This window comes from Microtus oregoni, unplaced genomic scaffold (assembly GCF_018167655.1).
Source record: "Microtus oregoni isolate MIOR12 unplaced genomic scaffold, Mior012 000045F_ref0000178, whole genome shotgun sequence".
Classification (NCBI taxonomy): domain Eukaryota; kingdom Metazoa; phylum Chordata; class Mammalia; order Rodentia; family Cricetidae; genus Microtus; species Microtus oregoni.
This window is the reverse complement of record NW_024543219.1, coordinates 3,511,128-3,534,814: the sequence shown is the minus strand read 5'-3', so window position 1 is coordinate 3,534,814 and position 23,687 is coordinate 3,511,128. Positions and strand designations below refer to the sequence as shown.

At 37.9% G+C, this 23,687-nt stretch overlaps 1 protein-coding gene across 2 annotated transcripts in view; it reads right to left on the bottom strand.

The window, feature by feature from the left end:
• Positions 1-23,687, bottom strand: part of Xpo4 (exportin 4) — an 88,919-nt gene that overhangs the window by 47,715 nt on the left and 17,517 nt on the right. Inside the window, exons 1-6 of one of the 2 annotated variants that reach the window (XM_041634081.1) lie at positions 22,491-22,596; positions 16,865-17,019; positions 16,613-16,754; positions 12,347-12,485; positions 1,221-1,337; positions 360-513 (exon numbers count right to left, since the gene is read on the bottom strand). In XM_041634081.1, the coding sequence (XP_041490015.1) occupies positions 360-513; positions 1,221-1,337; positions 12,347-12,485; positions 16,613-16,707 (505 nt within the window). In that variant the 5' untranslated portion in view covers positions 16,708-16,754; positions 16,865-17,019; positions 22,491-22,596. Of the gene's footprint in view, positions 1-359; positions 514-1,220; positions 1,338-12,346; positions 12,486-16,612; positions 16,755-16,864; positions 17,020-22,490; positions 22,597-23,687 lie in introns of those variants that run through there. The other variant, XM_041634080.1, reaches the window with a different exon arrangement.

Below are 23,687 nucleotides of genomic sequence, written 5' to 3'. Positions count from 1 at the left end.
TAAACAATTCATAAAGACAAAACCAGACCCTTTCTAAGTAAAGTAAGTCACAAAATCTAATTTAATCACATGTCCAAGAAGAGAATGTCTTTACTGCTGAATAAATATGCATTTTGCATATTTTGGCTTTTCCTTCCTCAGTCAGCAACAGCCTTATTAGACACCAAATGTTTTCATATACTCAACCCTCTTCAAAAAAGTAATAAATAAACTTTACATAGTCTACTGTACTATGGTATAATAAAATTCATTTCTCCAAAAAGAAGAAAAAAAGCTAAGAGTATCAAGGACTGAGGTTTATGATTAAGTCTTCTACAAAGTCACCACAAACACAGCCCTTCCCACTACGAAAAGGATATAGTTTGGAGGGAGAAAATTCCAGCTCAGGACTTGGTTGGCTAGTGCAAGGTACCGCTGAAACACTGAAGACATCTGAGCACTAAGGTTCTCCCGCCTGCTGAACTCCTGAAGAACTCCAACCGTTAACATGAAGATCTGGCGAAGGTCTTCTTCCTATGCGCAATAAATCACACAAAAGTTTTGTATGACACTTAATCAAAATGCATTCCTTTTTAGAATCATAAAACAAACAAGAACCTTAAGGTTTCCATTAGATTGTTCTACTTCTTTAAGAATGTTTTCCATCTTGAGGCCTCTAACCAAAATTTACATCAGTATGCTTCCAAGAGGTACCATTGACTGTAATATAAATGTTCCTCCATGCAGGAAAGCCTGTGAAGGTGAGTGTAACTGTAGAGCTGAGAGAGTCAGTTGCTATAGTGCAGAGCCTTAGGACTCAAGCCAGTGCCTTCACATAACTTTACTCCAGAGCCAAACAATACACGCGAGAGACAAAGAGCCCTCACCATCTGCAATAACATTTTAAATACATGACCCTCTTTGGCATTGTGCCAGTTCTATTTTTAAGGCCGGCAGAATCCTATCAATTGAAATAGTTATAGCTAAATACGATAAAATGATAAGCTAAGGATATTTATTATAATATTCTCTTTTTGCTGTTTAAAGATGAGACCTGAATAATAAACTCACCAATTACAGTAATTAAACCCTCCTATTTACTATATCCTATATTGAAATCTCAACACAAGTCTTCAGGCGTAAGCTATCAAACATTCAAAACAAATTTTCTTGCCATTAGGAATAAACTGGGCAAAAAGTAGACCATCTAATAATTAAAACATAAAACAAAATACCAGTACCTGAAAGACTCGTTTGCAGTTACCATGGAATTCCATACTCAGTCCAATGTTGCTAGTTTTACTTGAACTTGAGAACTCACTTAACAGTGCAGTTAGAATAGAACAGGCCAGAGTTTGCTAAATTCAATAAGAAAAAACTGTAAGGCATGACTTTTTTCAAAGCTTTGTTTCAACAGATTTTGCTCAAATATATTCTCTGTATGCTGTCTGTCTGAGCTTTAGAGCTTCTAACTGCCAAGCAGAGACCTGGGTGAGACTAAGAAGACTTGCTCTCTTTGCAAAGTAATGTGGTAAATGCTAACAGTGCACGTCAACTCAAGTCAGTACACATCAGTGTAGGACTGGAGCTCAGGACACGACTCACTCAATCCTACAGTTCAACTGACATTTTACATAATTACTAAATAATTAAATAATTGTTGAATGCCCTGTTTCATCTAACTTACACAACAACCCATACATTCATTCCTTTTACACCTGAAAGAACCATGACTTGAAGAGGGTAGGTGATTACTAGAGGCCACCAACATTCAGACTCGGTTCTCCCACTCTATGTTCTGATGAAATGTAAAAGCATTCTCAAACAGATGAAAAGTAACATTGACTTTAGTCTCCAAAATATCAAACAGTACCTCAAAACTTTTTAAATCAAAGAAAGAAACTTTTCTTTTTCACTGGATCCACCAGACAGAATACCTCTCATTAATCTTATTCACAGATTATTTAGAGCCAAGGATGGAGATAAGGATATGGATTATTTTGGCGCATTTCCAGGGGTTAAACAGAAATATGCACACTACCTCTGAACACCCGAAAGATTAAAGTCAAGATGATACTATTTCTGCAAGCTTATACAACAGCTGAACACAGTGGGACCCACCCCACCAACTGCAACATCTTTGTTCAGAAATGCTTCTGATGTTAGTACCTTGACCTTACAGATGCTTTGCTTGACAAATCTTAGCAAAGAGATATAAAGTTAAAATTTCTAACGACTGTAAGGCTGATATTTGCTTAAGGTGACAGTTACACAGAAAAAAAAATACTACTTTTTAAAAAAGCACTTAAAATTTTCCTTTAAAAATGTTTTTCAAATTTTTAAAGGAAGTAGTTACTGTTTACCTCTTAATATCAATGAAAATAAGCACAGGTATGTAACTTCATGCAGGCTGGAGAGTTCAGAAGTTATCTATCAAAGGTGCTTTCTCAAATGATGAAAGTTCTCTGGATACTCTTAGCTCAATCTTTGTGCACACATATACACTGGGTTTTTGTTGTTAATAATTGGCTGTACTGAGAGTTGAACCTGGGTCATTGTGGTCATATGGCAAGTGTGTTCCTCATCAGAAATGAACTTAGCCCTGCCCCCCCACACACACCCAGCTTATTTCAAAATATACATTACTTTAATACAAAAGTTCTTTCAGCTCTAAATCTTCAAGAAAAAATATGTGCCTGTTTAAATACCAATGTGGACTAAGGAAGATGGTTTGAGAAATCAGATACAAGGCCCTAATAATGAGAAAATTATCCCTGTCTTACTGCTCAAAGAGATTTCAGACAGTTATCAAGTAAAATAATCTTCACTTTAAAATGGCTTCCTTTTAAATGGTTAAAGTGCCAGGCGTCAGCTGAGCATAGAGGCATCATAGTCCATAGTTCTTCAAATCCTCAGTATTTGGAGGCTGTGGCAAAGAGATCACTTGAAGCCAGCTTCCAAGACTATATACTGTGACACTGCCTCAAACATACTCCACAGAAAGCTACCACTGTGTCACAGATACAGCTAAATAAAATCGATCATCTGCAAATGTGTTCATATGTATAAATACACATATACACATTTGTGTGCACATGAGAGATTCGGTGGGGGAAATATACTAAATAAAATAGACAAAATTAAATTAATAAAACTTGTAGGAAAATATTAATTCACTAGACCTAATAACTTCTAAGACTCTATAATTCTAAAGACAATATTTAATAGACTATATTTTTGTAACTTAGTCTTAGTATTTCATCCATCCTTTCTAAATAAGACCTTATTGTCTATAATATTATCAAGAGTTAAAATATTTGAAAAATATCTTCTTAAAACAAGAAAATTAACTTCGGAATCTCAGGTAAGCCATCAGTCACGGAGCACAACTCACACATAAACTTAACGTGAAAATACAGAAGCTTGTTAAATGCAAACTGCCATCATTCTTACTAAGAATGCTCTAAAATACCTTTCCACAAGAAATCTACAACTTAATGCAGGCTGGTTTCTGGTACTTTCACAAAGTGGTATAGTTTCAAACTATGATCATATTCAGATTATTAGTACAATGCCTAATTGATTATTAAAACATATATTCACAATAAAGATTTGCTTTCATATGAAATAAATATTTCCGAAGCTCATATTCATAGTAAAATGAATGGAGGAAAAAAACAAAGCAAAGCTGATAAGAACCTTGCTGGGTGACTGAGGCTTCCCACAAGTACATTGCCTTTAGCTACACAGTATAGCTGAGCAGACGGGGAGCCAAGAGGCTGGCTGCAATAAACAGAGCCACCCCACAAGCAAACTCACATTTAGGATGCAGACATTAACCCTTAAAGGCAAGTGAGCATATAGTCTCATTCTCTTATCCCACTAACTAAGGAAAAATGAGAAAAGAACTCCTAAGAGTGGAAGGGGATCCTACAGAGGAACACTCCTTTAGCCCTTATTCTCAACACATGAACATCAAGAACAAAATGTATTCTCATTACAGGTTCGGCTTTCAAAATTATTTTTTCAGTCTGTGAAAATGATACAGTATGATATCAATCTTAGAAAAACTAGAAGGTTAAAAAAGTTCAAAGAAGATAAAATTACCTACAATCTTTTTGTCTGAATTATTATTGAAACAGTTATTTATAGCTCTTTTAATTTCTTAGTGTTTATACCCGTATTAGTTATAGAACAGCTAACAATCTATAAACTTTGTACTCCTTTTTCCATTTTAATTTTAAAACAAGAAATGGTTAAGTGCAAACTTCTGTATTTCACTACATCTCTTAGAAACACAGGAAATCCATGAAGACAATTCTACAATAAGGAGAAAGCAAAGCCACTGTGAGCCCTACCTAAAATCATCACTTTCCAAAGAACCGAATTCAGCAATATTTTCAAATACTACAAACACCTAAGAATTCAATCTCTCATTAATTTGAAAATCTTGTATGGATACGAGATTAACATCATGAGCTCTAATTACACTACTACTCTAACTAAAGGCTGCCAATTGAATAAACTCATTCCTTGGAGAAAGTGAATCAAGAACTGATTATAAAGGAACAAAGCAAATCACTCTGCTATATATCAACAATAGTTCTCCCTATTCACAAAACAACTAAGAATATCATAAATGTGTAAGATTCTCCATTCCTATGTTTACTCACTTTCAGTACTTAACTGACAATTTAACCCCCTTACAATGACACTTTATCCTCACTCATTATACCGTAATGCAAAGCAAAAAGCAGTGCCAATAGAGAATTTCCCAGGTCAGAAGTAAGAACTAACCCTGCTCGGGACAGAGCACCAACTTTGGGTCTCACTTACCACTGGAGAAGGTTCCTGTCTGCTTGCTGCAGGCATTCAATGCTCAAGAGACACAGTGCCGTGCCTTTTACTCTCCCTCCAACAACCAGCACTGTCAAGTGTTATCCCTGCCCTGGCAGTCACGGCCAGATAGCATTCTATACTATAGACAATGACTCTGATACTTAAGAGGGTCAAAAACAAAAGCTGTCGTTGAAATTTCAGTGAAATCTGATGAAAATGGAGAAACAGGAGATTTTCATACCAAAGAGGGATCTGACTGAATCTACAAGCACAATTCACAGTTTTAAGAAGTTATCACAAGAATGTTTCACTTATCTAAGATCATAAAGAATAAATTCATATCTGTTACTTTCTAAATTCATTAAGTTTGTATCTGTTAGTTTCTAAATTCAACAAAAACATTTTAAAAACTTGCACTTTGTACATTTTTCTAAAAGACATTCTTTTATATCAGTTATATGTCAATAAACAACTACTTGGGAAACCACTCAAGAAAAAAGGGTGTCAGCTCTCCTTGCTTGACGATTATGTCTACTTCACAGGTTCCCTCAAGTGCCCTTTGTGATAGTCTACAGTTCACTGCTGCTGGCAACATAACAACCACCAGCAGACAGTTTACTGGTCATTCTCATTTGTTAATTTAGAAAGCAAGTAACAAAAATCTATTGTGCTTGTGTCCGAGATACATTATAAATAAAAATACTCTGTAGGAATCCTTAGGGATCCAAGATGCCTACTGTGTAGACCAGAGAAACAGAAATATGTAAATTCAAACATTCTGTTTTTCATTTAACTGTAGGCAAGGCATTTCATAATCATGCTAATAAAGTCTCATCTCTAATCCAATTACGGTGGGTTCAAATGCAATGATAAATTGTTAAGTGTTGGGGGCTGTGAACCCAGACCTTGAATTTCCTGTAAACAACTTGTCCAGCTGCTCTGAGCAAAACAACTTATTTTTCCTGTGTTTGTACCTACTCTGAGCATGAGACCCTCAGGAGTTCCTGATGGCAGTGGTTTCTGGTGGGTTTGCGTAGGGCGTGGCTATCAGTTAAGGATCCATATATAAGTGGCTCTGGTATACAATAAAGGGGCATTCTATTTTTTTTTTAAGATTTATTTATCATGTATACAGTGTTCTGCCTACATGTATGCTTGCACACCAGAAGAAGGCACTAGATCTCATTATAGATGGTTGTGAATACATGTGGTTGCTGGGAATTGAACTCAGGACCTCTGGAAGAACAGCCAGTGTTCTTAACCTCTGAGTGTCATCTCTCCAGCCCCTAAATGGGGCATTCTTGTTTCGAGGATGACCTGTGTCTCTGTGTGTTTTTCTTTTTTTTTTTTTTTTTTTTTTTGGTTTTTCGAGACAGGGTTTCTCTGTGGTTTTGGAGCCTGTCCTGGAACTAGCACTTGTAGACCAGGCTGGTCTCGAACTCACAGAGATCTGCCTGCCTCTGCCTCCCGAGTGCTGGGATTAAAGGCGTGCGCCACCACTGCCCGGCCTGTGTGTTTAAATCTCCAGGCCCTTGCACGGCTCGTGGATGGTCCTGTAGTGCAGCCACAGCCCACAGGCATAGTACCATAGTATACAACAGTAGTATGAACGGTACAGAAAGTACTATATAAATGCTGCAATTAGAATAAGGTAGAGTGAAGGTAGTATTTTTATAATTATCATTAAATTGGGCTGTTTTGGTCCTACCTCTTAACTACCATCTAGTTCTGTCAAATTAGAATGCAAGATAAATTATCACTTAGGAATAAGAAGAGGACTGTTAAATACTGCTTGAATCAATGACACAGGAAGAGGAAGAAAATAAATGAATGTTTCCTAATATTTTCGTAAAAGATTAATTTCTATGTGTATGAGTGTTTGCGTTTAGGAATGTAACCAGAAGAAGGCATCACAACTCTTGGAATAGGAATTACAGACAGTAATCCTGTAGGTGCTGGGAACCAAACCCAGATCCTCTACAGGAATAGTAAGTGCTATTAACTACCGAGTAATCCTTCTTAAATTCTACTCCCATTTTTGTTGTTTATAAATTTAGAACAACAAAGACAATAAAAAACAGTGCAATAAAGTCTCAATCTTATAACTCATGAGCTGAGAATGCAGTTCAGCTAGTAGAATGCTTGCCTAGGATGCATGAAGCTCTGCTTTTGATTGCAGCCATTGCATAAAACCAAGTGTTGGTGTAATTCTGGTTCTTGGCTGTAATTCTGGTACTTGGGATATGGAGAAGTCCAAGATATCCATGGCTATATCCCAATTTTTTGGCTCAAGCTGAGATACATGACACCCGCTCTCAAATTCAAAAGTTTACTTACTGGGTGACAATTTAAAAAACTCTGTCTTCATATTAAAATTCTTACAATAGCACTCATACTTCTCTTCAAAGTCATTCATTTCATGCTGATGGAAAAAAAAAACCCTCGGAGACAGCTTGCCTTCCTCGTTCACAAGCACAAGACCCCAGCTGACAAAATAGAATGCTCTTGTTCAGAGGGAGGATAGTCTCTTATAATAGCCTGGCTCTTGCCTCAGGATCTTTATTACCAAGAATAAACTGTATGAAAGGTTGCCATACTATATAGCAGACCTCCAGCTGCTCTTCTAAGAAAACATCAATGAGACTTTGCGATAAGGGAGATTAACTAGGCTATCACATCCAAGGGCAGCCCTGGATAGACAAGTGAATTTCTCACCCACTTCTGCTCAACATGAAAAACAGGAAGAAAGGAGGCTTAAATGCTGCATTAACCATCTTTCAAAATGATTTAACATAGGCTTAGCTTATTATGCCTAAAGGAAATAAAGCAAACATGAAATAGATTAAAATTATAGTTTCTATGTCAGCCTCAAAAATAACTTAAGCAAAACAAAAGAAAAAAATATATATCCTAAGCTACCTTTTTATTTTAGGAAAGAGAACTTCCCTAGCTCTCTCAAACTAGTTTTGACAGCAGGCCTGACAGTTCCCAACTGAGATGAAATAAACACAGTACCCATCACAATCACGGAAGACAGCCTGCTCACAAAGATAAGCATGAAATGACACAGTTCTTAATTGCACCAACAACATACCATGGCACATAGAAAGCTATACCATCTGTAAGAAAAGGTTTTATGTCTTACTCTGGTTTGTTTCTGTTTTGTCTTATTATTTTTAGATAACTATTTTTTCCTTTTCTTTCTTTCCTTTCTTCTTTGAGACAGGGTTTTTCTGTGTAGCCCTGGCTGTCCTGGAACTCACTCTGTAAACCAGGCTGTCCTGGAACTCACAGAGTGCTGGGATTTAAGGCAGGAGCCACCACCACCAGTACAGATAACTGTATTCTAATGATAAAGAAAGGGTGTAGATTTGAGTGCCTGGGAAAGATATGGGAGGAATTGAAGAGAGAAATATAATTAGGATATACTGTATTTTTAAAAAAAAAACTATCTTCAATAAAAATGTAGTTTTTAAAAAAGGTTTTATGAAGGCTGAAGATCTATATCTTTACAGTGATAAAGTAAGGCACTATGCTCAAATGTCCACTTCCAATGTTTTGCCTACTTATGAAGCTTCCTATAAAATGACTTGCAAGAGACCACATAATTCTTTAAAGCATTTAAAGAAAAGCTAAGCTGTGGGCTATTGTATATATACAATAATTAGCTTTCACCAGCAGATACGGTTGTCTGTTGTAGAATATTTCTTTACACTGTATAAATGTGTTGCTATGATTTGCTTGGTTTACAGGATAAAGTTAAGTGGAAAAGGAGAATGATGGGATGAGGAAGGACAGAGTCATAGGAGTCACCAGCAGACACAGAGGGAAGAGAAGATGAATGTGCCATGCTAATAAAGGTACCATCAAATGGCAGAATGTAAATAAGGAATATGGGCTAACTTAAAATGTAAGAGCTAGTTAGTAATAAGCCTGAGCTATTGCCGGAGCATTTGTAATTAATATTAAGCCTCAGAGTGGCTATTTGGGACCAGGCAGGTGGGACAGGAAAGAATCCCAACACTTAGAATAGTTATACAGGGTGAATTATTAGAGCTTATGCTTCCAAGACTCGGCAAAGAAAGGTTGGGAGGCTGCTAAGAACATGGTACCAACAGTTGCTGCACGAGTAGCCTCTGAGATGATATTAGGACACCTGGTTTACATACTAAGGAACTAATGCCCAGAGAATTTACAGTGTTTATTTGTTCCAGTTAAGTAGGTAATACTTGACAGAGCTGTAACTAAGTATTAATTAAAAAGAAAAAAAGAAAAAAAAAATCAATGCTCTACTGATGTGGGAGTGATTTCTTTCTAATCTGTTGCTTTCATTGGCTAATTAATAAAGAAACTGCCTTGGCCCATTTGACAGACCAACACTTAAGTGGGTGGAGTAAACAGAACAGAATGCTGGGAGAAAGAAGCTGAGTCAGGCAGTTGCCATGATTCTCCCACTCCAGACAAAGGCAGGTTAAGATCTTTCCTGGTAAGCCAGCTCGTGGTGCTACACAGAATATTAGAAATGAGTTAGATCAATATGTAAGAGCTAGCCAATAAGAGGCTGGAACTAATGGACCAGGCAGTGTTTAAAAGAATACAGTTTCCGTGTAATTATTTCGGGTATAAAGCTAGCCGTGCGGGCGGCCACTCAGATTTCAACACTCTACAGTTGCTAATTGCCCCAAAACCCATGTAAATACGTTCATGAGACTAGTACAGGAAGATAGATAACCAACACCAATATTTTGAAGGAAAGCAGTCAAGCTATAGTTTCTGGCCAGTGAAGGTTCATGGAGCTTACATTTTAGAAGTGACAAGAGGGAACTGAGTTATCTGACTTAATAGCTCCTCAGGTCAACTCTTTCTTAATCTATAGAAAACCATCAAATAGGACCAGCTGAATGGCTCAAGAGATAAAGGTACCTGCCACCAAACCTGCCATGAGTTCTATTCTTGGAACTCATGGTTGAAGGAGATAACTGACTCCAAAAGATGTCCTTTAACCACACAAGTGCTATGGCATACACACATGTATATACAATACCAAATGGAAGGTTTTAAGGAAAAAAAGACATTAAACGATTTCTATTATTGGCACCTCTTCATATATCAGATAAAACCACCATACAAAGGTTTCTGGCTATTGATTGTTTCAGCATGCTATTTTCCTACCAAAGCTCTACTTCTTCCTTTGAAGGCTATTCATGTCTGAGACTATAATGAAGCCTTAAATTCTTGGACTGTTCCCACAAATTCTTCATCAGCCAAGAGAAAGATACATGAGAACTTTTCACTAGTCTGCAATCTCATTTTCTGGACCTACCTAAGGGGCTGGTTTCACACCTCTCTGTAAGGACAAGCACAAATGGCAATGTGTGCTTTTCACTCAACACATAAACATAGAGAATTTTTTTGTTTGTTTTTCGAAACAAAGTTTCTCTGTATAGCCTTGGCTTTCCTGAAACTCACTCTGTAGACCAGGCTGTCCAGAAACTCAAAAATCTGCCAGCCTCTGCAAAACAGAGATCCACCTGCCTCTGGCTCCTAAGTGTTGAGATTAAAGAGCTTTGCCACCACCACCAGGCTGCTTTTTGCTTATTTGTTTGAAGTATAGAAGGTTTTTTTTTAAATTTAATGTTTCGATGTGGCTAGCGATCTCATTCTATCCTATCATTGAAAATGGTTCTACATACTGAAATGTTAATAATTTAGAATTCCTTGGTCCTGTTATTTAGAAATTTTACTTTAAAAAGAAAACCTTGTTGCATATGGTGGCACACGCCTTCAATCCTAGGGCACTGGAAACTAAAGAAAAAGTTCAAGGACAGTCTGTTATTGTGTTACTGACTAGTCTGGAGCTCACTGTATAAGAGACTGTCTCAAATACTCTATGTATGAGGTATGGGGGGAGGGCAGATATATATGTGTGAGGTATGGGGCAGGGTATATATGTGGGGGGTGTCTATTTTGACAATTTAAAGAATATCAAGGATATTAAATTTATCCAAATGTATGTACTGTGGATATAGCAAAATGTTTTCTAACCACACTGTCTGTTCTATCACTTGTAGAACATAGTTATTTTGGTGGGTCAAACAAGTCTAACTATCAAGCTGCCATGAACTACTTTTTGTGCTACATCAAATCTATGTAAGGAAAAAGAAGAAAACTCAGTCCCCATCAGGAACTAGGAAAGGCAGGACAAGTTACCTATGCTGTATTCTCCCAGTGCCAAGAGACAAGCAGGAGGGCAAGGGTAAGCTGCAGACTCCTGCACTAAAGCCCCAGCTGGAAGAATCAATAAACTAGCCCAGGAAGCATTATTCACAATCTCAGTGTCACAGTTCTGGTCTAACCCTGTCCACTGCAACAAGCCAGACTATCAAAATGAAACAAGATGCCCCAAAGCAAAAACTAAGGGGGGGGGGGGCAGCAATGTAACCCGGAACACCCAGGGTAGTAAGCACTGGCTGCACTTAGACTCATTGCCACGATAGGGAACACTACGAGTTCATGCAAGTCATCTGACCATTATTCTACAATGTCCTGACACTAGCACAGGTCTACATCAGAAACAGAGGGAGGCGTGTGGTTCAGAGCACTGTACTTGCCTGTCAAGGGTCTGGGCTCAAGTCCCACCATGACAAATAAGCAAGTGCCATACCTCTTACAGAAGAGTCCTGAAGAATGGCATATAGCCTCACACAGATAGTTCTCAGGTAATTCAAGAAAATAAATTGTGAATAGTTAAAAAAAAACTACCAAGAATATTTAACATCTGATACTTAAGAATCAGAACCCCAGTTCTAGAGGGATCGATCTAGAAGGATGAATCAGAGCTGGTCTGTAATACCAACTTCTGCTTCTCCAGCCTCTGGCAAAATTACTACAACCAGACATTCCCGAAATGTGGACAGGAGGGGAACTCATGCTCCCTGAAGTAATTTGGTCAAGAACAAAAGCCTGGCATCTGCTCACCTGTCAGAACCATCTGAAGTCATGGTGTAGTTAATGATTTTTATTATGCCAGATACCACTTATTCTTAACTCAAGCAGGTCTGTAATTATCGGTACTTTCCAATGCTTATTAAAACTGAGGGTGGGGAAATGTTCAATAGAAATGATGGAGAATAATGAAAACCCAAGTGCAGTGGCACATGCCTTCAATCCCAGAATTCAGAAGGCAGATCTCTGAATCCCAGGCCAGCCAGGGTTACATGCTAAGCCCAAGTCTCCCCACCTACAGAAAAAAGAATATCATGATATATTCACTCATCATGCTTTACAATCAATTAAAATGATTAGGAGTACAGTAGCAACATATAAAAACATAGACTCAAACAAAAAGGCTAAATATATTTTATCTATATTATACACACATATTTAAAAATCAGAAGAAATGCTTAAACAAATAAAACTGCTTGGCACATTAGTTTGTATGCTTTTGTTTTATACTACTATTGCCAAAATGCTACTGTGACAGGCAAAATGAAAAAATTTTATAGATACAAGCAGTTAGCATACTTACCACAGTGGGATTGCCACTACTTATCAATTGGCTGACTTCATGAAAAATGCTTTTGCAGTCAATTGACTTATCTAATGATCCTCGTTTTACAATTACGGCTACTGCTAATAGAATCTGTTCCCGAACATACTTTTGGAGGCTGCAAAACATAAAAAGTGTGAAAACATTTACCTATATCTACTATTAAGATAGGTGGCACCTCTGAGTGACATTACAAACATCCATTCCCAGCCAAGGCATTCTGTAAAAGCCTATTGATCACAAGGGCACGGAGACTTAAATGCCTCTTCAGAACCCCTTCTTAAAGGTCAGCCTACAGAAACAGCAACCTTATAATGTAACCTCTCAAATGTCACAAAGATGTGCCCTTGCACCCTTGGGACAAGTCACATCCCTTACCATAGGCAACAAGACCAATCCCAGATTTCCTGGAAGAGTCCCAATGTCCTATTGTCCTGATTAATTATTAATAATGCTTACCTTTCCCTTTCAAATGTGTTTCAGTTTGGACTTAAGTTATACATCCGGTTCATGCACTTTTAAAATTTGCGACAGCCAAGTGCCTTCTCTTCTCTCTGACCTCACCCTTCCCATACACTCAGTACAGCAGGCATATGGATCCTCAGTTCCTGGCTCCACACTCTTATACTGCCAGGCCTATGAACGTCTATTCCCTCTGCCAAAACCGTGGTGCCACTTCCTGCAGAAAGCTATCACTAAAGGCTCAAGGCACCAGCATGTGGCATGACTTACCTGTCACAACTGAACTCTATCCTGAAGATCACCACCCCACTTCTAAGCACACTAGTATATGTAAAACTCAGTATTTACCATATAGAAGGCATTTATTGAACATCTAATTTCAAGCATGTGTCCCTACATCAAGACTAAAGTCAAAATATTCCTACAAAATACAGATTTGGGCCGGGGGTGGTAGCATATGCCTTTAATATCAGTATTCAGAAGGCAGAGGCTATTGAACCCCTGAATGCCAGCCTAGTCTACATAGCAAGTTCCAGGCCAGGCAGGACATCATAGTGAGACCCTGCCTAAAATGGGGGGGGGGGGGGGACTTCTACTGACAAGAATTAGAAAATTAAAACATTTACTGAGCTTTATGCAGGGGTTTTATTAAATTAACATGTTCAAAAAACACTGTTAACTCCACTAATTATCAGAAAGTTAGCAAGAAATATTAGTCGCAAATATCAGGCAAGGTCACAGAGTCAATGTAGCAGAACAGGAATGCACGTTTCTCTCCTGACTATTATGCACCTGTCCCTGGAAAGGAGGCACGGTAACAAACCTGTACATGTAGTGGTGAGGACCTAAATTCACAATCCCTGTGTACACCAGACTCTACAACATAAGCTATCTGAATAATCCTACCTATATAGTACACCACATTTGCTACTTGACTTTAATCCACACTAGCAAGTGGATTAGATAAATTAGATTCTATAAAATAATGTCAATGTCATTAAAGACCAAAAAAAGGGAGCAGAATTACTCTGACTTTAAAGGAATGTAACAGGAGTTGGAGAGCTGGTTTAGCGGTTAAGAGTACTCGCTGATCTTGCAAAGCACTTAGGTTTGGTTCCCAGCACCTATTAGTAGCTCAAAACCACCTGTAACTTTTGGGGCACCAGGCATACACATGGTGTGCATATACACATACAGAAAAAATACCCATACAAAGCAGCTGGAGAGATGGCTCAGCAGCCAAGAGCACGTTCCCTGCGCACGCACACACACGGTGGCCCACTACCATCTATAACTCCAATTCTAGGAGATCTGACACCTTCTTCTGACTTAGGGAACATGGGTTCAGTTCCCAGCACACACATGGTGGCCCACTACCATCTATAACCCCAATTCTAGGGGATCTGACACCTTCTTCTGACCTTCACAAGCACACATGTGGTACACAGACATATATGCAGGCAAAAAACTCATACATAATAAATACAGCTAATAAAAATTAAACTACTCATGCACATAAAATAATTTTTTAACTAAAAAAGTCATAATAACTGAACATAACATCTAACTTGTAATAGAACCCTGGACTAAAAGACAACATATTTTACTTAATGTTAGAAAGAAAACATTAACAGAGACAAAGAGACAGACTGCATATTAACAAGAAAAATGGCCTATGATGGAAAGATATACCTAGCATTAGTAAAATAATTGAGGAACTCAGAATATGCAATCAGAATGATATTAAGTAATGATATAAACAGGACAATTAGATCTAGACTATTGACAGTGTGGTCTCAGGAAAGACACACTCAAGTATTTAAGATGAAAACATTGTAGTGAGCATGGCAGTTTGCTCAAATGTGACAAGATGTTAACTGAGTTGCCAGGCGGTGGTGGCACACGCCTTTAATCCCAGCTCAAGAGGCAGAGGCAAGGCCTGTGAGTTCCAGGCCAGCCTGGTCTACAGAGTGAGTTCCAGGATAGCAAGGGCTACAAGAGAAACCCTGTCTCGAAAAACAAAAATGAAAACAAGTTAACTGAGCTTCTACCAGGAAAGGGGTTTGTGTGTTCACTGTGCTGCTGTGTCATCTTTGCCAAGAAAGTTTTAAGAAGTCCTCAAAATAGTGTAGGGAGGAGGCAGTGCTTACCTATCATACACAAGATCTTGGGTTCCACTTCCTGATACCATACACTAACACACACACACTGGGAGGAATCAAGTGAACTTTTTCAACACAGAACCTTTCGTAATCAACTCTAAAATAGTCTCTAAACTAATCAAAATGATTTGAGAATGGAATTAATCTGGATAGCAGAAGAAAGCACATATATAATCATCAAGGAATACCTCTCCCACATTACATCTACCCCAGCTCTCAGGGTTCTGGGTTTCATGGAATGAAGTGGGAAAGGCTGCCAAGGAGGTCAAAAGTTCTACAGAGACCCCGACTACTTAGGAAAGACACCCCATGACAACAGTTGACTTAACCACATGAAAAGTGCCATCAAATCACTGTTCGATGAAAGTAAAAACAGAACAAAAACCCAGAGAAATAAAGAGGCTTTATGACAATACTAGACCTGGGAGCAAGGTGTCACAAAGACTGCTCGTCAGACACAGGGGTCTAAATACTAAAGCTACTAGTGGCATACAACTATTTTTTTTTTCCTTTCAGTTTTTAGTAATACTCTTATACTGTAGGCCAGTCTAGCTCTGAGCTTGCAGTGGTCCTTCTGCGTTTGCCTTCGAAATCAGAGATGTGATGTGACCCTCCTAGTTTAAAACAAAACAGAAAACCTGAGCTACATACATACTCAGCCCCTAATTCTTTAAACTCTTGCTACAAACATAGATAGACTTTATATTTAGTTCCTTTTATTATATAAATATAAACGCAAAGATTTTTCTCAACTTCTTTTTAAGCCTAAGAATACACTATCAAATTATATTTCAAATTATTTTGCCAGGGAAAAGATCAAAACAACCATCATTATCATTAAAATATAACAAAAATGTGTCTATTCCATACAAGAACAAATGCACAGGCTTGTAAAAATGTTTAAACGAAAATTCACTTTACCTCTCCTAAAATCTGATCTTTTTCAAAGTAAACAAAGAATTTAGTGCTTTTTCTTCTAAAATATTTTCTATGCACACACATGTATCATTTGGCTTGTTGATGGCTTAATTTTTTCCTCTTCCTCTTGGGGATACGCAGCTACATCTTATATTACTTAGCCCATGCTAAGCTTCATAAACATATTAAAAGAAATAAAGCATCCTACCACACACCAAAGAACAAGTCAAGGTAAGTTCTGACAGAGTCAAAAGTAATGTTGTATTTATAATCAAATTCTTCAAAATTCAACAATAAAGCTATTTTCTTTAGTATCAGAAAGGAAAGTTATGATTTCATCAAGTATGAAAGCAAACTACAATCATATGTATGAATTTTCTTTTTTTTTTCCAAAGATTTATTTATTATGTATTCAGTGTTCTGCCTGCATGTATCCCTGCAAGCCAGAAGAGGGCACCAAATCTCATTACAGATGGTTGTGAGCACATGTAAGGTTGCTGGGAATTGAACTCAGGACCTTTGGAGGAGCAGGCAAAGCTCTTAACCACTGAGCCATCTCTCCAGCCCCATATATGAATTTTCAAACTACAAGCCCTAGGATAGAGCTTGCCCATAAACATCATCATTAAGAAGAAGGGATCTCTAAAAGGACAGATCAGAGGCTGAACAAGGGTATTTTAGCAGTGCTGCCCCAAGTACTTACTGAGGCCTTTGCAAGACATAGGTTAGGAGGAATGTTCTCAGCGACTCAATACTGCCTTTTTCCAAGAGAACCCATTCTCGGACAACTGCTTCCATTATGGCTGTGGCAGCTTGAAAAAGGACATAGTCCACTTTACTGGTTTCTGGGAAGAAAATTAAAATTTCTCTTTAAACAGTAATTCATATGATCTTGTGTATTTTGCATTTATTAATTTTAAGACAGAACTTTTCAGACAAGGAATAAGATGGTTACCTGTTCTGTTTTTAATCCAGTGACCTTGCTCTAGCACCACAAAGAGGTTAGTTCCTCTCAGAAGACACCTCAGGCAGGTGGCAGCTAATCACCGATCACAATTTTCACAAACTTTCCTCACCTCTCTTCAACTGTTACTTCCAAAGCATGAAGAACTAAAAAATAACACAGCTTTAAAAGGTAAAAATAAAAATATGAAGCAATCAGAAAGTGTACTAAGAGATTCTCACCCTGTGCAAAACTGGAATGTTTTATTTCAAAAATATCTTATTAAACTGGTCTTTGAACATTACTATTTATGATGAGTCATGCTGCCAAAATACTGCAGCTTTTAAGTAAGCCTTCAGCAGGATGGCCCACCTCAATAGCAAGTTCAGAAATAAACAGCCACGTGGAAGGTCTTTGTCTCAAATGGTCAAGTACAATGAGCCACATTTACACAAGGTGAGAAGTTCTCCTTACTTTTCTGATTGCAGTACTGATCAAACTGAGTAATCCCGAGGCTACACTTAGAAAGACCCAGCTACCTGGCAAACTCAGAGGAACTAAGCTAAAACCTGAACCAGAGAAAAAATAGAAAATTAACAAACCTTAAAAATATTTTATACTAATTGTCTATTTTTTCTCTTAATGTATACTGCTACAGTTTTCAAACAGCATTATTAAAAGGGAGAAACAGTCAAAATGAAGTCAAGAAAAAGTAGAAATTCTCTGAGGTCTATAAAATAACCATGTGAAACTCTTAAGTCTGAATAGACTTCAGATTATGTACCAAGATCACTGGGTATGAGTATCTGAAAGCCACAAGAAATAAACTCTAGGCCTAGAATGGTGCCTTCTAGAACTCAAGATAGGAGTACAGACATGCACTGTTTTCTTTCTAACTCAAACTCGGGTCATTAAAAATGTTACTAGTGTTCCTAACACATTAACTATGAAAATCCAGGAGGAAAGGTGCACCCTGACTGAGAGTATGTCCCTGTAGACAGGACTTCTGAATACAGCAAAAGTAGAAAGAACCAATCTAGGCCTTTTGTTTCTACATTTTGATTAGTCTGTGCTACTGTTATATAAACTGATTGAGATGATGATTAGAAGTCACAAAAATTTAGAAACTTTAAAATACAATAAATGATTTAATTTTTTAAAAATGAATAGTTTCTGAAAATGCAATCTCATTACTAAAAAAAAAAAAAGTTTAACTTTCCAAGAATGAGGGTGGAGTGGTAGATTTTATTCTAAGAGTCAAACAATTTTAGCCAGAAACAGGTTATATCTATCTCCCTTAAGAAGAAATATGACTGTGTCTGGTGAAGGTAAGTTAAAGAATGTCACTATAGATTTCTCTGAGAGGATGATGATGGTTTGTCTTCATGTCCATCTACAATGAAATCCTTAAGTACAGATTTGAAGAAGGTAAAATACGAAGGCTTCACAGAATGTTAGGAACAGCAAAGATCATCGTTGTCTTCAACTGCTGTCTATTACAGATACAGAAACTGATGTCCCAATGGAGAGGAAATGTGAGGTCACATGACTCTCTAACAACACTAATCCATGCTAAGCACATGCCACCAAAGGCAAGACCAAGTAGGCACTTGTCAGTCACGAGCCCTGAAACACCCTTATTTTAAACTACATATGCCTCTACCCTAGTCTTTTTGTCTGTCCTACATAAGAATGACATTGGAAAGTTTTCAAGAGACCCTTGTTAACTTTTCTTCAGCATCTACCTCTACATGGCAGGAAATGAGGGTCTAATTTATTAAGAAACTGTCTCTAAAAAATGGAGAAATACTGGAAGAGAAAGTAAAGTTCTAAATTGAAAAGTAGGACTTTTTCAAAGAGTATTGCGGTTTCTGATAAACACTATTATTAGCTACCCAAAGAGTATATTTACACATAGCACAAACGTGTAAAGGAGCCAGAGCACTCTGCACGCTAGCCAGTACTCACTAGCAGAGCTTCGTCATACACGCAAGCCTCAGTCTCACTGTTCCATGAAGATGACTGACACTGCAAGGTCTTCCTGCTGAGCTGACAGCTCAAGCTAGAATGTCTGTCTCCCTGGAGGAAGAGCTGCTGCTGGCTACAACAGCGCTGCAATCGCCTGCTTGGGGCTGCTTTCTAGAACGTCTTCTTTGCTACCGCAGTAACTTCAACAGTTATGGACTAAAAATCATTTGGGGGTGAGCATTAAAGACACGGTTTCTCTGTGTAGCCTTGGCTGTCCTGGAACTCAAACTCAAAGAGATCCATCCGCCTGCTTCTGTCTCCCAACTGCTGGGATTAAAGGCGTGCGCCACCACGGCCCAATTTATAATAAATTATATTTCATCTCAAACATGACAGCACCCTTTGGAGAAAAATTGAAAGTGAACTGAGTAATAAAGGGAAACTAATCAAAGAGTGTTCTCAAAACAAAAGTAAGTCTACTACAGACGGAAACTAATCAAAGAGTGTTCTCAAAACAAAAGTAAGTCTACTACAGACGATCAGCCGCTGCAGTCTGACTGAAATCACACGGCTGTAACTGACATGCCAGCTCTCCAAGCAGAATGACACCTACACCTACCAAAGAGTAGTGAAGTCTCAGTGGAAAGATAAAATTGGCAGTGTTACCAAAGACAATTTTCCAAATACAGAGAAGTCATGTTTCCTAGCCCTATTGAACATTCTGGTTTGTTTCACTGTGTGCGGGCTGCCTAAGATAAGCGAATGGAATCCGATTCTCCCTGAGAAAGCAAAGAGGTGCTACAGAGGTGACTTCAGGAGTAGTAAGCCAGTTCCTCACATTTCTTGGTTATTTCTTTAGCAAGAATTAAACTCAGGCTTGTTTGTTCTTAAAAGAAATATTTAACCCTAAAATACTAGTAGGTTCCTGAGTGCCAAAGATTTCTTAGGTGAAATAATCTAAAAGTTCATTTGTGGGGAAATACCCAAGCATGCAGTATGTACACACATGCATACACACAGAGGCAGAGGCATAGATATACACAGAGGAGCGTGCACGCACACACACACACGCACACACACACACACACACACACACACAAGAGCAAAGAAAGCAAAAAATAAAGGGAAACAAAAGGGTAAGAGAAAGAAATGAGGAAAAATGAGAAACACATAAAACTGAAGCTAGCAGTAAAGGAAGAGTTTTAAGGACAGAGAAGGGAAGCATCAAAGAGAAAAATCTCCCCTTTATCAGAATATATTCCCAGACATTCTACAAAATGACATCTAATCCCTAAGTAAGAATGTGAAAATTCTGAGTTGTGATTGACTGCCACTTGTATGAGAAGTCTTCTTAGAGGAATTTGCCCTTCTGTGCTGGTGGCAACTGAGTAAGGGGTTAAAAAAGATTTTTGGTGAAGTTTAGATGCAAACATTATGTAATCAAGGGCTTTGCAATACATTAATGATAGACAGTGAAACCCAAGCTGACTTTGAAAGCACGACTAGAATTAAGCACAACTAGAAATAATGATACTGCTCTTTCCAGTGTGTCCAGACACGCTGAGCTCTTATGAAAGCCACCGTACATCATAAATACACGTGCTCTGAAACAAGAGTGCTATAAGAAAATAAGTGCTAACAAAATGCTTATAACTTAGTCACCAATGACAGCTGCATTCAACAGAAAGTCAGATGACACACTGGGGAACCCTAGACGAGGCAGGTGAAGTATCTAACGTGAACTTCAAATTCCAATTACTTTAGGTTAACAGTTTAACACAATGGTCTCTCACACCTGTTGATTTGGAATAATTGCAAGGTAAGATGAGGTCTTAACCCCTTTAACCTCTTTAGGCCGATGTCTTAGTTCTTTTTATTTAGCATTAATTAAATGTACCATACAAGTAAAAGAACACATTTCTTAGTAACAGAAACAAATCCATTCAAGTATAAAACTTGACCACTGGTAAGTCCATAAATGGCCTCACTGCATTGAAAAGACACCTGTTACAACTATTGCTCTAAAGGTAAGATCTGAATGAAACAGCTACCTTCCTATTGTTGCTAGCTTCTGTCAGACAAAACAGCCATGTATTTTAGATGGTCTTCTTCAAAAAACAAAAACCCTAGAAATAAAGTAATGTGACTATGTTTACTTTATTGTTCACACATGTTTATTTTATGACAACATGGGCATCTCCCAAGACCTTAAGAAGCCATGCCCATGAAGGCAAATGGTGTCATTATTCTCATTGCACAGATGACAGAGGCCCAGAGAGGCTGACCTCTTCAAGTTGACAATGTGCAGCACGCACCATTGGCAGCCAGAGCTCATAATTCAACAGAACTCTTCCACTACGACCAAACCTCTCATTTCATAAGCCCTAATATGTAAAACAGTTTAGAAGAGATGACCATCATCATAGTTTATTTCTGTATGGAAACCAGAGTACTGGTAACAGACAAACCCTACCAAAATCACAAGAATAAACAGTCAGATGTTTTAGATCCTATCAAGTCATCAATTTTGTAGCAATAAATGGACTCAAAAACATTTATTTATTTATTTATTTATTTATTATGTATACAATATTCTGTCTATGTGTATGCCTGCAGGCCAGAAGAGGGCACCAGACCCTATTACAGATGGTTGTGAGCCACCATGTGGTTGCTGGGACTTGAACTCAGGACCTCTAAGAAGAGAGGCAATGCTCTTAACCTCTGAGCCATCTCTCCAGCCCTCAAAAACTTTTTTTTTTTAAAAAATTTATTTATTATGTATACATATTCTGTCTGCGTGTATTCCTGCAGGCCAGAAGAGGGCACCAGACCTCATTACAGATGGTTGTGAGCCACCATGTGGTTGCTGGGAATTGAACTCAGGACCTTTGGAAGAGCAGGCAATGCTCTTAACCACTGAGCCATCTCTCCAGCCCTCAAAAACTTTTAAGAAGCTTAAGTATGAGCAATATGAAAGACACTTCCCACTAAGCAAAAAGGCCAACATAAAATATAAAATAAAAACAATGTTGGGCCATGGTGGCACACGCCTTTAATCCTAGCACTTGGGAGGCAGAGGCAAATGGATCTCTGTGAGTTCCAGGCCAGTCTACTCTACAGAGTGAGTTCCAGAACAGCCAGAGCTACACAGAGAAACCCTGCCTTGAAAAACCCAAACAAGTAAAGAAATAGATAACTAAATAAATAAAAACAATGAATGAAATCTCCCTTTTTATTATTATCAAAAAATATAGAAGAGGCAAATGGCAATATCAGATACAGCTCTTACAAAGTGCCATCTTTGACAAGAGACCTACCATCCCTAGAGTTGTTTGAAAGAGACCATTTCCATATTATGTGTCAGAGAGAACTCATAAAGTAAGTTGACAAAACTTACAAACCACCGCTTTATTTATTATATCGATAACTTTCCCAGAAGTGACTAATATGGCTATAAGGAAGCTGGGTTTAAACCAGTTTTTAAAAAGAACAACTGGAAAACAACTAAGAGAGAACATACATAACTACCCCCAAACCTAATAGAAAACCATTAGTGAAAGGGACTAACTGCACAAAGGGACTGAAAGGGATTTATAACAACCAACATTCAAGACAGAAAAAAAAAAAAAACGGTTGATTATGCCAAAATATTTTTAAAGAGAAAACTTACCCAAAATATGCCTGCAAACTGCAAATGGTGATTTGGATTTCCTAAAGGATAGGAGTATGTGCTCTGCATGCTGGCGTTGTTCATTACTGACCATGGAAGGTGGGGCCTTTAGAGTAAAAACAAAGACAGAGCAACCAAATGAGAAAGCCTGTACGACACTGATCCATTCGCCCACTGTGGAGAAAAACCTTTCACTTTGAGGAGTGGGGAGAAGGGAATTTTTTTTTTTTTTGCTTTAAGTTTTTAAGGAACTACAGTACAGAACTTCAAAATAAATATATAAAAATACAGTTCCAGGAAGAAACAAAGAAGCAAGCTTTGTCTCCGAAACTGTTTAAAGCTGCCTAAATCTAGAAAAGGAACTACTTTAAAAGAAAGGTAATATCCTCATCCTTTGCTTCAAAATCTACCACTCAGACTAATTTAACTAACTTCAAATGCCAAAACTTTTCAGTACTGAGGAAACTGAATTAAAGTTATGAAAAATCTGCAAATGTTACCTGGAATTCATGGACCTCTATAAATTCTCTGAATACTAAATTCAATCAGCCAAAAAGCAAGATATCTACTTTACCAAAACAACTTCTGAAGTCTGCCTAGACTTTTAAATTCCACTTTGGTGCAATAGCCTGTCTTCCAAAGCTGTTTCCCTGCTAAAGCATACTTATCCAAAATACATATTCCCATTACATGGCTGAAGGGGAAGATATTGGAAATAACATTTATTGTTCTACAATTTACCTGGATCATATTAAGAAAGGCTATCGTTCTGGGTGTGGTATCACACACCTTGAAGAGAGGCAGAGGAAGGTAGATCTAAGTTTGAGGCCAGCCTGGGCTATAGAGAAAGCTCCAGGCCAGACAAGAACACATGTTGACATAGTGAGACAACATTTAAAAAAAAAAAAAAAAGGAAAGGAGGGAAGGAAGGAAAAGAGTTTGTGATTTTAACAATACCAGAGAATCTTAAAGATGAAAACATTCTCCAAATAAGCAGGGTAACGTATTATGCATTATCATCTCTCTGAACACTCTACACTCCTCCCCTGTGAATGTCTGTACTAGTTAAAGCCAGTGCACACTATTCCTAAGGTTACAGCACCCTCTACAGTTCTCCAGAAAAAAAACAAAACTTTCTATTACAGAACTGAGTTTAACTGGATTTAGTAACAAAATATTGGGAGCAACTAGCTATAT